General features: G+C 38.8%; 1 protein-coding gene across 2 annotated transcripts in view; it reads right to left on the bottom strand.

Moving 5' to 3' along the window:
- Window positions 1-4,929: 4,929 nt before the first annotated feature.
- LOC117296312 (vacuolar protein sorting-associated protein 13A-like) overlaps window positions 4,930-15,121 on the bottom strand; it is a 108,315-nt gene continuing 98,123 nt past the window's right edge. For both annotated transcript variants that reach the window (XM_033779160.1, XM_033779161.1), the window contains 9 exons: window positions 14,845-15,040; window positions 14,108-14,183; window positions 12,762-12,847; window positions 11,419-11,496; window positions 10,151-10,387; window positions 8,292-8,440; window positions 7,486-7,609; window positions 6,426-6,482; window positions 4,930-6,314 (listed from right to left, as the gene is read on the bottom strand). In XM_033779160.1, the coding sequence (XP_033635051.1) occupies window positions 6,225-6,314; window positions 6,426-6,482; window positions 7,486-7,609; window positions 8,292-8,440; window positions 10,151-10,387; window positions 11,419-11,496; window positions 12,762-12,847; window positions 14,108-14,183; window positions 14,845-15,040 (1,093 nt within the window). In that variant the 3' untranslated portion in view covers window positions 4,930-6,224. The remainder of the gene's footprint in view (window positions 6,315-6,425; window positions 6,483-7,485; window positions 7,610-8,291; window positions 8,441-10,150; window positions 10,388-11,418; window positions 11,497-12,761; window positions 12,848-14,107; window positions 14,184-14,844; window positions 15,041-15,121) is intronic.

The following is a 15,121-nucleotide window of genomic DNA, read 5'->3' as shown; positions in this document are numbered from 1 at the left end:
CCCCCCCCCCCAACAATGAAAATGTCTAGTTACGCCTTTATGTAGTCAATTTGCTATTGTAATATTTTATTATGTAATTTATGTAAAATTGTTGTAATTCAGCCTTTGTGCTGCGAGGACAGTTTTTCAATAAACCATTTTTATCTATCTATCTGTCTATCTGTAATATAGGTTTTCTCGGTCAATTTCGGAAAATGAGCAGCCAATTTAAACATCAAGCTAATCTATTTCGCTCGAAATCGAATGCTACTGAAAAGGGTCATTCGATTTCATTTTATGATTAGTCAAATGTAATGTTGCGTCATTCGATTAAAAAAAAAACAATCATTCAATTTACCAATTCGTCAAAGCAGCATTCAAATTCGCAGACGCTTCTTGAGGCGTGTGTGACACATAAAAAAAAATGTTGATCTAAATTGAACAGAGTGCTAAAGGAACTTGTCTTGACTCAAAACGAAACTGAATGGCCGATTTCTGAATTTGAAACGCAGTAACAACAGGAGAGACAAAACAGCTTTAAATCGAACGCATGAAAACGAAATTGACTGTTAAAATTGCCGAATTTGACCGAGAAAACCTATATAGTATGTGTATATTATACACAATCATCACAATATTGTTATTGTCCCATTTTGCTTTCATTCGCCAGATTATATAAGTAGAAAATAAAATCCAAATTTGCCAACAATTCCGCGGATTCAAAAGTACACTTGATACATCAGAAACACACAAGTACAACATTGGCTTGTTTTTATTCACAGCGTTGTCATTTATTTTCCAATATATATTTCTGTAACCTTATTGCACAAAAAGCTAAGATATTTGATTGAATAATAATAACTCTGATGTATACAAACACAGGTACATGTACCTACGGCACAAACAAAACTATACTTGGCGGGCAGCAGTAAAGCCCCGTAAGCATTATTATTCTATTTCATGAATTACAACCATGCTAATCTGACACTTCTTGGGCATTTTGTTTGTCTAAGAAGTGATGGAAAAGAAACGAAATGGGATTACAACAGAATCCACAAATCCACACATTTTGCCCTCGATGTCCTCTATAAAAAATACTCGTGACCAAAATAGGGTTGTGACCAAGAATAGCTTACAGGTTCCCTGTGGTGTAAACCAAAGAATATCAACATAGATAACCCAATGAACAAGTTGTGAACCTTCTTAATTTAACAATCTAAAATAATGTTTGACCATAAATATTACTACAACCATAGTGTGTAATCCGGACGTACAGAAAGCCCTCCTGCAACTAAAAGAAACCACACATAACTTAAACTGGAATACACAATTTGATTCAGTACAAAGTCAAGTAGGGCCCAACTTCATAAAGCTTGTTAAGCACAAAAACTTGCTAAGATAACAGGTTACCAGCCAACATTCCATAAAGTTTACATTGTTTGGCTGGTAGCCCCACTCATTTTGTGCTTAGCAAAATTTAAACAGCTTTAAATTTGGACCATGCTATTGACACATCTTTTAAAACAGTACAATTATAAACAGAGAATTAACCACCAAAATCCTATAACATCCACATTTGCAACCATCATCAACATTATTTGCTAGTAACATTTTGGGTCTCACACTTTAACTCTGTAACAAGATTGCACTTTTCTAGAGTGACTTTTTACACTTAATGAAAACAAGTGGTGCATCATTATGAAAAATCACTTTTTTGTGCAAAAAGTCAAAGAGATACATGTACCTGATATTTCAAATCGATGGGATGATATTCTAAAAAAACAAAAATGAGAAGAAAAAAAAATGTAAAAAAAGGACAACAGTTGGTGGAAATGGCCAATTACTAATTATGTGTTCATAACCTCAATTCTCAACATCCAGCCTTAGGCTGAAGGTTGTCTCAGATTCATTGGTGTCACTGTTGCTCTCTTTCTTATAATTTATCAAAGTTTATGTTGTGTGTGGCTACAATATACTTTAACTATTTGTCTAAAACCGTCAAAAGTTATTGTAAACCGTTATTTAAAACCGTCAAAAGTAAAACCGTGACCAAATTCAGACAGTAATGACGCTAGCAATAAAACAATCTTGATGTGCAATTGTTAAAATAAGTAATAATGCTAATAAAAGTACTGGATTGATAGTTCCACCATGAAAACAATATAGAATTGTTTCTGTTGCAATTTTTAAGAAAGACCAAATTAAAATGCAAGGCGATGCTGACCGACAACTTAATTGTAATAGTTAAATTAAAATGTAAAAACACTTGGCATCAATATACAAGCAAACACTTTAACTGACCCTCAAAAAGCGTTATTTAATAAAAGCGTTATGAAATAAAAAGTAATTATCAGTAAAATGACATGAGGCAACAATAACAAATTAAAACATGCGGCAGTGGACTATTCATCAGATGTGTGTGCGCACTAAGATAAAATATTATAATCTATCAAGTTAGTTCGGTCTTACTTAAAAGGATCCATAAATAATTTTTTTAAATTGAAACATCAAAGTGCTTAAATGACCACATGCAGCATTAAACAAACAAATAAACTGTAAGCGTTAACTAAAATAAAAACAAGAATAGTTAGTGCCATTATACAAGCTAACACCAGTACCGACTTTAAAGCATTAGTTAATAATGCTAATAATGAATATGGGGTGCAGGTGTATACATAAAAAGAAATTAAAATATTCTGGAAATATTTCGAAACATAATTCAGAAAGTATATGCGGTATTAATTGGAACTATAGTCCAAATATTTGTATATCTTGTTATAATGAGTAGTGTAGATTGCCTTAGCTTTCGATCCAAACTGGACCTTCTTCAGGGCATGCTCAGAGATATCACAATAATGATATAACTTTTTATAACAGTTGTCATGGTAACGAAATAATAGTTTCAGTTTAAAGTTCATTATTATTAATTTTTGGTTTTACCCATATACACCATTATTCTTATGAACTGTTAGTAATCAAACAGTTGCTTGACTGATTAAAGGAACCATCAAATGGATATTTAGGAATGTAATAGAGTTTAATAAAATCAATATTAGTATTCTTTGAGAAACTATAGTAGAACTATTTTAATAGAACTAAAAATTGTACATGGTTGTGTGCCTCTTGTTCTAAGTACTGACTGACACTGGCAGTTCAAATTCCATGTTGTACTTAAACCATTTTCTAGAACCGAGTTATACTTTATAATTGAGACAGTTTGACTATCAACAGAGCAGTCATCAAGTATTTATGAAATATTGATATAGCATACATAACATACTTTGGTGGATATATATAATTACTATAGTACTTGCTGTTGTTCACATCTTGAGTAATAGAACCAATTCCTATTTCACAATATATTTTAACATAATATATTCCTTAGAGTAATTACCTTACCAAGAAAGCGCAGTACATTATGGGTGCGTTCGTTTAGCTTCCCTGGGTCAACCCAGGTCTGCCCCGGTAGGTTTGAATAGCTTTAACGGGGCTGACCCGGGTGAGCCCTCAGTGCCCTGCTTGTGGAGTGGGTCACTTGGGGGTGATCTGAGGTGCATGCCGACACCACGAGAGGACGAGTGGGCACTGCGGGGTCGACCCGGGGAAGCTAAACGAACGCACCCTATGGAAATTGTTAAACTTCAGGAATGTGCTGTACATAGACATGTTAACCTTCACTGTCACTTTCTTTCCAGAGACATAAATTTCAGATAGTTCTTAATAGAGAAAATAATATAAGTTGTACTTTAAGCTAAAGTAACAAAACCATATTCGGATATACTCCTGTCAAAATATTCCAATTGTCGTTGTCTGTTTAGCATTCACTTCAGTAGGGCTATTTAAATCGTGGTATAATTTATTAACAGCTCAATGATTAATAGTAAACTTGCGGATGAGTGTTGGCTCTATAATTGAAACATAATTTGCCAAACTCCAAACTTGTGGTTGTTTAACATTGTTATCAGGCATTATACCTCACAGTTTGGTACCGATGCCTCACAGAGGCAATTGGGCAATTGCCTCCATGCACTTTGTGCATTGCCTTGTTGCCCCTTGAAAAATTCCGGTAGAAATTGACAATCATCTCATACGGGCGCCCACTACCCCAGAAAAATTTAGAACTACTTGATAATCATCAAAACAAAATCTTCGTACAAATCACATCATTACATTTTTGCCAAACACTAAGTTACTCAATCGAGAGGACAGTTTTCGGTGAACTCTTACAAAAAGTTTCAACAATAATTTCATTCATGATATTGTTATACACATTGCATCTCCATTCTGCTATTACAAAGCCAGGGCCCAATTTCATAGAGCTGCTAAGCACAAAAATTTGCTTAGCATGAAATTTCTTTTTTGATAAAAATAGGATTACCAACAAAATTTCTATTTGTTGCATATTGCTTGTTACTAGTAATCAGCTGTTGTTTGCTTATCCTGAAAATCACATGGAAATTCGATTGATAATCCTGTTGTTATTAAGGAAGAAATTTCATGCTAAGCAAATTTTCGTGCTTAGCAGCTATGAAATTGGGCCAAGGATAGCCAGAGCTTTGTAGCTCATTAAACTACCTTCATAGTTCTCACATTTTCCTTGCGATCATATAATTACATCTAATTGTTAGTATTTATTTAATCCATTAAAACCAATGATAGAACTTCCTCTGTCTTCACCTATAAAATGATTTACACTTTTGCTGAACATATTATTGTACACGGAATTCCCAGAGATGACTTGATATCATGATCCAATTGTTGGCCAGGGCCCAATTTCATAGAGCTGCTAAGCACAAAAATTTGCTAAGCATGAAATTTCTTCCATGATAAAAACAGAATAACCAGCCAAATTTCCACGTGATTTTCAGGATAAGCAAACAACAGCTGAATACCAGTAACAAGCAATATGAAACAAATGGAAATTTAGTCGATGATCCTGTTTTTATGAAGGAAGAAATTTCATGCTAAGCAAATTTTGGTGGTTAGCAGCTCTATGAAATTGGGCCCAGATTGTACAAGCAGTTGGCCGTATTGTACTATTCACAAGCCACATAAATGTATGGCTGGCTTGCAGCGTTGGATAAGATGGGCTTTAGTGAATACATATCGATTACAAATGCCCTAACAATTAAAACATACTGGGTATTATCAACACAAATATTTGACAAACCCTTGCGTTAACTCAATCCATCAATATTACATCTCCACTGTTTTCTCTCAGCTCATTCTAAACAGTTGGGACCCAACCCTTTTTAACTCTACACATATCTTATATCGTTGTCCTACTTTCATCTCAAATATTAAACGTGACTTACAAAGTAGCATGCATGAAACTTTATACACAGGTCAAGAGTCGACCTCAGACAAGTCTGCCTGGTATTTATACTGTAGTGTATGAAACAATGACTTTTCATAATAACCGTAGTAAGCAACCACAGCCCAGGATGCCATTAAGACAAAGTCTACATGTATACCATCAAAACAATCTATTTCTGTACATTTGGTGGACGTGAACAAGGAAGGGTCATTGTGTATTTGATATGCGTATGTGCAGTACCATCCACAGTTTGTCCACCAACTCCATACTACATGTATATGTACTCTATTATATATTTCTTTACCATGTTTACATGAGCGAGTGCTGCTAGAGCGGATCCCGGTAACAGCTCCAGCCCTTCTCTGTTCTTGAAATTAGTTGTCTTCAGTTTTACTTTCTTTGTCCTTTTGTTTACCATAAACTTGCACCATCACCTGTAGCCCTAATCTCGCTGCAGGTGTAAGTTCCAAATCAACCCTCAATGGTCTTTAGATAACCCACCCACGCTTAAACGTTGATACTTGCCATTTGGAATATCGTAGCAGGCATTACATGTCATCAAGTGTTTGCCATACTGTGCGACCACTTCTGAATGAAAGCAACATTTCCTAAATGTACTGCTGTGTCATACCCATCTTTATCGTGACACTCAAGTAACTTTTGACAACAATTTCCCTACCCATGCCTATTTTTTTTCTTCTGAATCCAAAGTTTCGTCACTGACTGCATCTGATACTGTGGACAACAAAATAAAACTTAACTTACAAACTTTACCGGACAAAGAAGATCTGCTGAATGGCTTAACTGACTGCGAGGGGTCCATTACAGAAACATCCTGCCTCGTCCATTTACACAGGGCTACCTGTACATTCTACTGCTAGCATCACTTCTCCATCAGGACTAGGTTGCTCTAGCCTGGTTGTTGGGATCACTGATTCATTGCTGAGAGGAACGAGTCCGCTGCGGGGCTGCCCAGGCTAGCCAGAGAAAGAGCTTCCTCGAATCGATTCATAACCCACTGAAGAACAAAATAAAAATAAATATCAAGCAATGACAATGAATGGGGAGATGTCAAAACAAAAACAGATAAAGTTAGCTTTAAAAAAACAAAATAATTTGTTGCTCCTACCTGGCAAGTCTCTTCATCATCACACTTGATCTCTCGATCGATGACTGATGATCCGTCCTGGAATGATAAAAATAAAAGTGGAAATATAATAATAATAATATAATAATAATAGTATCAAAGTCTTGTATAGCGCACGTATCTACCAAACAAGGTACTCAAGGCGCTGAGTATATACAAACTTTCAGAAAGATAGGTTATTGCAGTAATGAATTCTGAGACCCAATTATTTAGCAACTTATAAGGTTTTACAAGGTGCTACGGTGCATTAAGCAGCCACAGCCAGGAACACCGGGGCGAACCCCTTCTCTTTTCTAAATGTGCACTGGGTTCTTTTACATGCATTACACAACACATGGGACCTTCAGGTTAACGTCCCATCTGAAGGACGAAGCAAATGGTGAAGTGTCTTGCTTAAGGACACAAAGTGCCACGGCTGGGGATTCGAACCCACACTCTGCTGATCAGAAACACCAGAGTGTTGTGAGTATACTGTGAGGTTTAGTGTAGCGCCAGTTTTACACTGTGCCAGGATCCAATTTCATGGCTCTCTGGTTAGTGTGGAGTTTTGCGCTTACCAATCCCTGTGAAGCACAACATTCTTTGGGACCTACATGTAAGTGCAGAATTCCAAAACAAGCAAAACCTAACTATGCTTACAAGAACATGGTTAAGCGGTCGAGGTCGAGCAATCTATTTCAAAGGACTCAAGCTCTGGTGTTGTCAGCAGCAGAGTGTTGGTTCGAGTCCCAGTCATGACACTTGTGCCCTTGAGCAAGGCACTGATTCATAATTGCTTTGTATAGTTGGTAAGGTAGTGCATTCTGCTGTACCAGCCAGGCTCCTAGTGGATGATACTCATGCCTACATCCTTCTGGACTGTGAAGGGGGAAACCCTGTATCAGCCCCAGGAGTAGGCGGCACTGTGCCCCTAGTGACAGATGATTTGGCTTGACAGCCCATATGAGGTGAGTGTAGCACCCACCTTGAAGGGGCCGTCTGTGGCCTTGCCAGGTGAGGCAAGATCTCACTAAAACAAGACTTAAAACAATGGTCAGCCTACCTGTATTTTGTAGAGAATCTTGTCTTGTCCGAGGGTAGGGTCTCCAATGACGAGATTGAAAGCATCACACTGTTCCAAGTCCCATCCTCCCCACCATCGACATCTCTCTAACACTAAAATTCTCCTGAAATACATCAATCATAGATCAATCAATCAATCAATCAATCAATCAATCAATCAATCAATCAATCAATCAATACAAATGAGCAAGCAAGTGTCATGATGACTCAATAAAGAATCAAACAAAGTCATGGACTTGAGGAGTTGAACAGTTAATATTTGTTGGAAAAAGATTCAAATTAAATGGGCATTACCAGTACAAAGCTCAACCCTTAAGAGACCATAGTGCCAACAAACTCAAACGCCAAAAGCGGCTGTGATTGGCCGCAAGATTAGACCTTACTTTCATTCACGCATAAATAGGTCAAAGTAAAGCTCATGTCTGGATATGAAATTTTAAAACGTTTCCTAGGTTAACATAGCACCCCAACTTCAAAAATGAAAACAAACTTTCTGATTCATGTTGTTTCTGTTAACATTTGTTACAGACAATGAATTGACTAACGAAATTAACATGAGCAAAGTCTGGTCATTTTGTGATAGTTCAGCCTGGTTCGTACTTCGAATGCGACTGCGATACAAATTTTGACGTCACAGCCTCGTTTTCGCTGCGAATGTTTCAACTCTTCTGAATTATTGCTGCGAATTTGGAAGTATGAACCTGGCTTTATACCGAAATGAGTAGTCTCTAAAGTGTTCAAGAACTTCTATAGACACATGTACCAGAGCCCCTCACTACTACATACTTGTTTGTGAGTAGAACTACATCCGGTGTACTGTCTGAAGTCACCACAGCATGAAAGAAATAGATGTCTGTCTCATACAAGTCACTACGACGAATCTTATGCAGAATGGAATTCCCTTTAGCTTCGTACAAAGAATAAGGCTCCAAGCCCTATAGGAATAAAGAAGAGATAACTTTTATGAAAGAAATAACAGGATTTTGGTTACAATATAAACAAGAACAGTGCGATGACAGACACCAATAGACACTTCCCATGAAATATGTAAATTGCACATAGCGCGTACGCACTAACGTTTTGGTTGGCAAAATGAGGGAACATTGGCTGTTTTCGTACACGGCTAATGGGTGCATGACGCAGATGCGATTGCGCGTCTGCTTAGTGCACAACTCTATGGCGTTTGCCAACCAACAGGGTCTGTACGCATGCATGAATCTAATTAGCATATTTCACGGGAAGGGTCCATTACCTGTTGAGAATAACCTCATCGTTCTTGAGTTAACACTTGGACAATATTTCTATCATTTCAGCCATTACATGACCTGACATTTAACATACATGTAGGGGAGTCCAAAAACAAAAGGCTTCTTGGGGATCCCAAGATCAATCCACACACCAAGTTTTGGAATTGGTATGCCAAGTCATCTCCAATCTTCATTCTTCAATGTTGAAATCCTTATTCAGCTATATATAGCTATACATGTACTTAAGTTGTGGTTTGAACAACATTTCCTTAATTGTTTTAAAGCCATTGGACACTTTCTGAACAGATCAAAAAGTAAAAGTTTACAGATTTACAAATAACTTACAGGGTTTACAGAAGGTAATGGTGAAAGACTTCCCTTGAAATATTGTTTCATGAAAGGCTTTACTTTTTGAGAAAACATTAAAACAATTATCAATTCTCGATATCGAGATTAACAGATTTAGTTTAAACACATGTCATGACACGGCAAAACGTGCGGAAACAATGTTGGGTTTTCCCGATATTTTCTCCCAACTCCGATGACCGATTGAGCCTAAATTTTTACAGGTTGTTGTTTTATATACAAGTTGTGATACACTAAGTGTGGGCCTTTGGACAATACTGTTTAATCAATTCAATTCAATTCAATTGTTTATTGTCACACATATAAATACATATACAGTAAAATTCACTTCGGCTTGCGAGTCTAAAAATATTAAAAATTACAAAAATTACAAAAATTTCAAAAAATACAGAAAACCCTTACAGATGTTGTGCGATTGCTTTAGCCATGCTTTGACAATATTGGTATTTTCAAGTGGCGGGCTGGTTTAAATGTGCTTTGAAGCTAAGGTTATTGATCAAAACCCAATTTCATGGCTTGGCTCACTTTAAACACAGAATTTGCAATTTCAAAAGCAGAAACATCCACGCTTATTGTAAAAAAAGGCTTGGCAAGGAATCAGGGCCCAATTTCATGGCTCTGCTTACCGCCGAATTCTGCGCTTACGATGACAATTCCCCGCTTACTTGCAAGCGCCGAATTTCTGCGCTAGCCTTGTAAGCGTAGAATCCCTAGTAACGCGGAGTACGCACACGCAGAAGCCAAAATTCGCCCCTAGTCCGTGAAATACGCTTGCCGTAAATACATTATTCCCTGCTTCCGTAAGCGCTGATTCTGTGCTTACGGTAAGCAGAGCCATGAAATTGGGCCCTGTTCATTGTGCCTACATGCTACACACTATTTTAATAGTGAGTGACGTACTCTTCACTTTCACAGCTAGCACAGAGTTTTGGTGCTTAGAGGTAAAGGGAGAACGGTGACAGAAAATCGACAGAGAAGAAAATTTGACCCATGGAATGTTCCGTGATGAAAGTCACCACGTTACAAACTCACCACATTAGGGTCGATAAACCTTGGAATCCGCATCCTGATGACGATGTTCTCTCCCATCTCAGTAGCCCTCTCGATCCCATCTAGGATGACAGTCACCCCGTCCACTACACCACCAGTGGGCTTAGTGATGATACCCAGTAGACCCTTGCCGATACCCTTGAAGAACCCCTTCAAGCCCCCTTCATGAGCACCCTTGATTGGGCTCGTAAACACACCGGAGAGACCCATCACAATACCCTGAAAAGACAACCAGAAAACTTGAAACTATACTTGAAGCATGGGTACACAGTGCTAACACACATCGGTGCAAAGGCAGAGCCAAAATTAATATTCTTTATCCCGATGCAATTTTAACATCTATTAAAGTGTTGCGGTACACGCTGCTAAAAGAACTGCCTCTAGCTACTGGTCAATCTCAGTAAACTAGTCAGTAAGACACTGCTCAAGAATTGCAAAGGTGGGTTCGAATCCCACTGGAAGAATATGCCCGTGTTTTTATTGACAGAACTTGTTGGGAAAGTACATATATATACAGTGCTAACACACATCAGTGTAAGGGTAAAACAAAAATTAATATCCTTGAGGCATGTTATCAAAGTGACTTACTTCAACTAAAAATGCTCTTCGTCTTGTGAAAATAGCAACCGGTATTGCAAGGAGTATGATGTGATTTCATTGTAAGCCATGCCCACTGCCAAAACTGGCTCCACTGATTACCAGAAACACACAATAATAATAATAATAATAATAATAATAATAATAATAAAAATAATAATAATAATAATAGTGGCTTTTTATATAGCGCTCAGGTCCATCACGCAGTGACGCTCATGGCGCTTCAACATTATAACCCCTGGTCACTGGGCCTTAAATCATTCCTTAAACCATCTCAGCTCCCTGGGGAGTATACAGCCTGTGCCGCCAAATATGTAGCGCAATCAAGGCTAATCAATCACAAAAACCAACTCTGCCCTCGCAGGTACCCATTTACCCCTGGGTGGAGAGAACCAATTATAGTGAAATGTCTTGCTCAAGGACACAAGTGTCACGACCGGGATTCGAACCACACTCCGCTTAACAGAAGCATCAGAGCTTGAATTCGGTGCTCTTATCCGCTCGGCCACGACACCCCACGACACATATGAGTTGCACTGAGCTAGTTTTTCCATGATGATTTAGACCAATTTAATAGTTTGACTTGGCTTTTACATACAATCTCAGAATTAAAGGTTTCTGTAATAAAGCTTTTAAACGATGAAATGGGTTACCATGACAAATCCTTGGCCTGCATACAGGAAGGACCTCGGTAGGCTGTCTGGATGACGCTGCATTCGCTGTAATCTCCTCTGCAAAGAAAAAAACAACAACGATGTACCTGTCATAAATGATTCTTTACAGACTCATTGAACGTGATCATAATAATAATAATAATAATAATAATAATAATAATAATAATAATAATATCGAAGTCTTATATAGCGCACGTATCTACCAAACAAAGTACTCAAGGCGCTGAGTATATACAAACTTTCAGAAAGATAGGTTATTGCAGTGAGGAATTCTGAGACCCAATTAATTAGCACCTTATAAGGTTTTACAAGGTGCTACAGCGCAGACAGCAGCCACAGCCAGGAACACCGGGGCGAACCCCTTCTCGTTTTGATAAGTGCACTGGGTTATTTTACATGCGTTAAACAACTCGGTACCAATGGCTTTATAGTCCATACGAAGGACGAAGCAAGGGTTTAGTGTCTTGCTTAAGGACATAAGTGTCACGGCTGGGGATTGGAACCCACACTCTGCTGATCAGAAACACCTGAGTTTGAATTCGGTGCTTTGAATCGCTCGGCCGCGACACTTCCACATGTTATTTATTGTTGTTTATTTTACAAAGAAAAAAACACACTGCATTTTGCATCAGAATTTTTACTTCAAGCAGGCTTGAATATTCAATTCTGATTGGTTGATCCACAGCAACAAGAAGTGTGATATTAAACAAATATTGAGTGGCTCAGAGAGGAATGGGAGGAATATTATCGCAAGGTAAAATTTGGACTGTTCCATTTCACTCGGCTTCGCCTCGTGAAATTGAAAAGTCCAAATTTTACCGAGCGATAATATTCCTTCCATTCCACGAATTAAAGCCACTCAATATTTGTTTTATATAACTGACATATAGATCCTTGTCATTTGATGTATTTTAAAAGTATAACATGATGAAAAATCACACAAATTACTGGTTCGGAACCGCCGCTACGCGGCAACAATGCACAAATTTAATATAGCAATCGGACCACAACCTTTTGCACAGGTGCTTCTTTGTTTTAGCAGCGGCGCTGTACAGCTCAAAAACATTGGGAACAAGGATGATCCTAACTGTTGAATGGGAAATGCTATTCCCCATGGGCGAATAGGTCTTTTTGATCGCCGGTGCGGATGGGAGTAATAGTGAATGTCACGTGAAGTAAGTTCCACCAATCAAATGACAAGGATCTGTATGTCAGTTATATAAAAACTTCTATCGCATTCCCAGGTTTAGCAGCTAAGATCGGGGCATTGAGAAAGTTATCTTCGCGCTTTGTGCAATTTATTGCTAACTGATTGTACCTACCCTCTGATAGTCATCATCAAATGATAAGGCAGCAAGGGCTCTGCCCAGAGTGCCTGAGAATCCAGCCAGGGTATCAGCAACACCACCTATAATAAATAAAACAATGAGAACATTGATTTAATACTCCCACCAAATGGCTACACTATCCCAACCTGATTCAATCAATCAATCGACAGGATACCAAAACCAGAATGCTGTTCATGGCAGACAAGAAAGAGCGGATTATTTTCTCACATGATTGCACTGCGAAGTATTTTCTGGTGCCGTTGATCTTCTGTAGATAGAAATATATCATCATCCAATATTTTTGGCTGAGTCGTCATTCAAAACATAACTTAATTCAAATAAATGCAAGTAGACCTGTAACAAATCAAAGACAGTTTTCAAATCCACGAGTCTTTCTGGAGGACAAAAAAAGGAATCTGGGCTAGGGTAATCTTTCCTCACCGTCCACCTCTAAGACTGAGGTTCGTATCTCTCCCAAGGGTACTAAATGGAGCCGGTTTTTAGTCCCTACCCGATTATGTGGGTTTTCCCTGAGATAAGTATCTGGGGTTTCCCTCCCATATATAAAAATGAAACTTCCTTCTTTGTATTCTCTGGTTCTTACAGTGATTAAGTTCACTTTTCTGAGAGTCCTTGACTTTGAGAGTCCTTGACTTCACAATCAAAATAAACGAAGTGATATTAAAAAAGTGACATGACCTGCAGTCATCCAAAGACGTTAGGACGCATTGAACCCATCCTAAGTTACATGTAGGATAAATTACTTGTCCTAAATCCAGATAGGATTAATCCTAGCGTTTCATGAAATCGGCTGCTGATCCCTAACCAAAGCTCTAACACCACCACAACACAACAACCACACTACCCCCAGGTCATAATGAAGGGTTGATTGTTTGACTTACCCACAGTGTGCCCTAGAAGGCTCTGTAATCCCCTAGCCAGGCTCTCAGCAAACTCCCCTGGTCCCCTAACCCACACTCTAACAACACCACAACACAGCAACCACACTACCCCCAGGTCATAATGAAGGGTTGATTGTTTGACTTACCCACAGTGTGCCCTAGAAGGCTCTGTACTCCCCTAGCCAGCCCCTCAGCAAACTCCCCTGGTCCCCTAACCCACACTCTAACAACACCACAACACAGCAACCACACTACCCCCAGGTCATAATGAAGGGTTGATTGTTTGACTTACCCACAGTGTGCCCTAGAAGGCTCTGTACTCCCCTAGCCAGCCCCTCAGCAAACTCCCCTGGTCCCCTAACCCACACTCTAACAACACCACAACACAGCAACCACACTACCCCCAGGTCATAATGAAGGGTTGATTGTTTGACTTACCCACAGTGTGCCCTAGAAGGCTCTGTACTCCCCTAGCCAGCCCCTCAGCAAACTCCCCTGGTCCCTGTATGGCACCCTGGAACAAAAACAAAATCAAGATCATCATTATAACATTCATTTCGAATGAAGCTATATGCAGTCATGCATACTGCTTCTGCGGACGACCAAAAGAGCAGCTGCAAAACATCACCTCCAACCAACTCAAACACAGATATGGAAACTTAGGTCACTGCCTGTTTATCCAATGAAATCACTGGTTCTGTAAAGCCAATACCTGACTTAAAGGCAGTGGACACTATTGGTAATTGTCAAAGACTAGCCTTCACAGTTGGTGTATCTCAACATATGCATAAAATAACTAACCTGTGAAAATTTGAGCTCAATCGGTCATCGAACTTGCGAGATAATAATGAAAGAAAAAACACCCTTGTCACACAAAGTTGTGTGCGTTTAGATGGTTGATTTCGAGACCTCAAGTTCTAAATCTGAGGTCTCAAAATCAAATTCATGGAAAATTACTTCTTTCTCGAAAACTATGGCACTTCAGAGGGAGCCGTTTCTCACAATGTTTTATACCATCAACCTCTCCCCATTACTCGTCACCAAGAAAGGTTTTATGCTAATAATTATGTTGAGTAATTTTCAATAGTGTCCACTGCCTTTAAAGCACAAGGATAAAGACAGGAGGGGACCAGTGTTTCCCCAATTGATCAATCCCACATCCATTGTGTACCTACCAGATAAGGCTCATAGAAGAAGTCACTGATGCCCTCCTTCACATCTCTGAAGAGTCCATAAGGATTGCCCAAGACATCCAGACCCATGATGAAGACATATGCCTGCTTGATACCCTGGGATATATAATGACCTTTGACGTCCTCAAGAAGCTGGTCAGAGGTCAACAGGGTGTTGGTTCTCTCAAAGAAGGCGAGTCTGGTGTAAGAAAGAGTAAAGTTTTCTTTAGGAGCAATGGAACTTCCTGCATGATGGAATAATGATGATTGTTTTGAAACT

This window comes from Asterias rubens, chromosome 11 (genome assembly GCF_902459465.1).
Source record: "Asterias rubens chromosome 11, eAstRub1.3, whole genome shotgun sequence".
NCBI classification, from domain to species: Eukaryota; Metazoa; Echinodermata; class Asteroidea; order Forcipulatida; family Asteriidae; genus Asterias; species Asterias rubens.
This window is presented reverse-complemented; position numbering and strand designations above follow the sequence as displayed.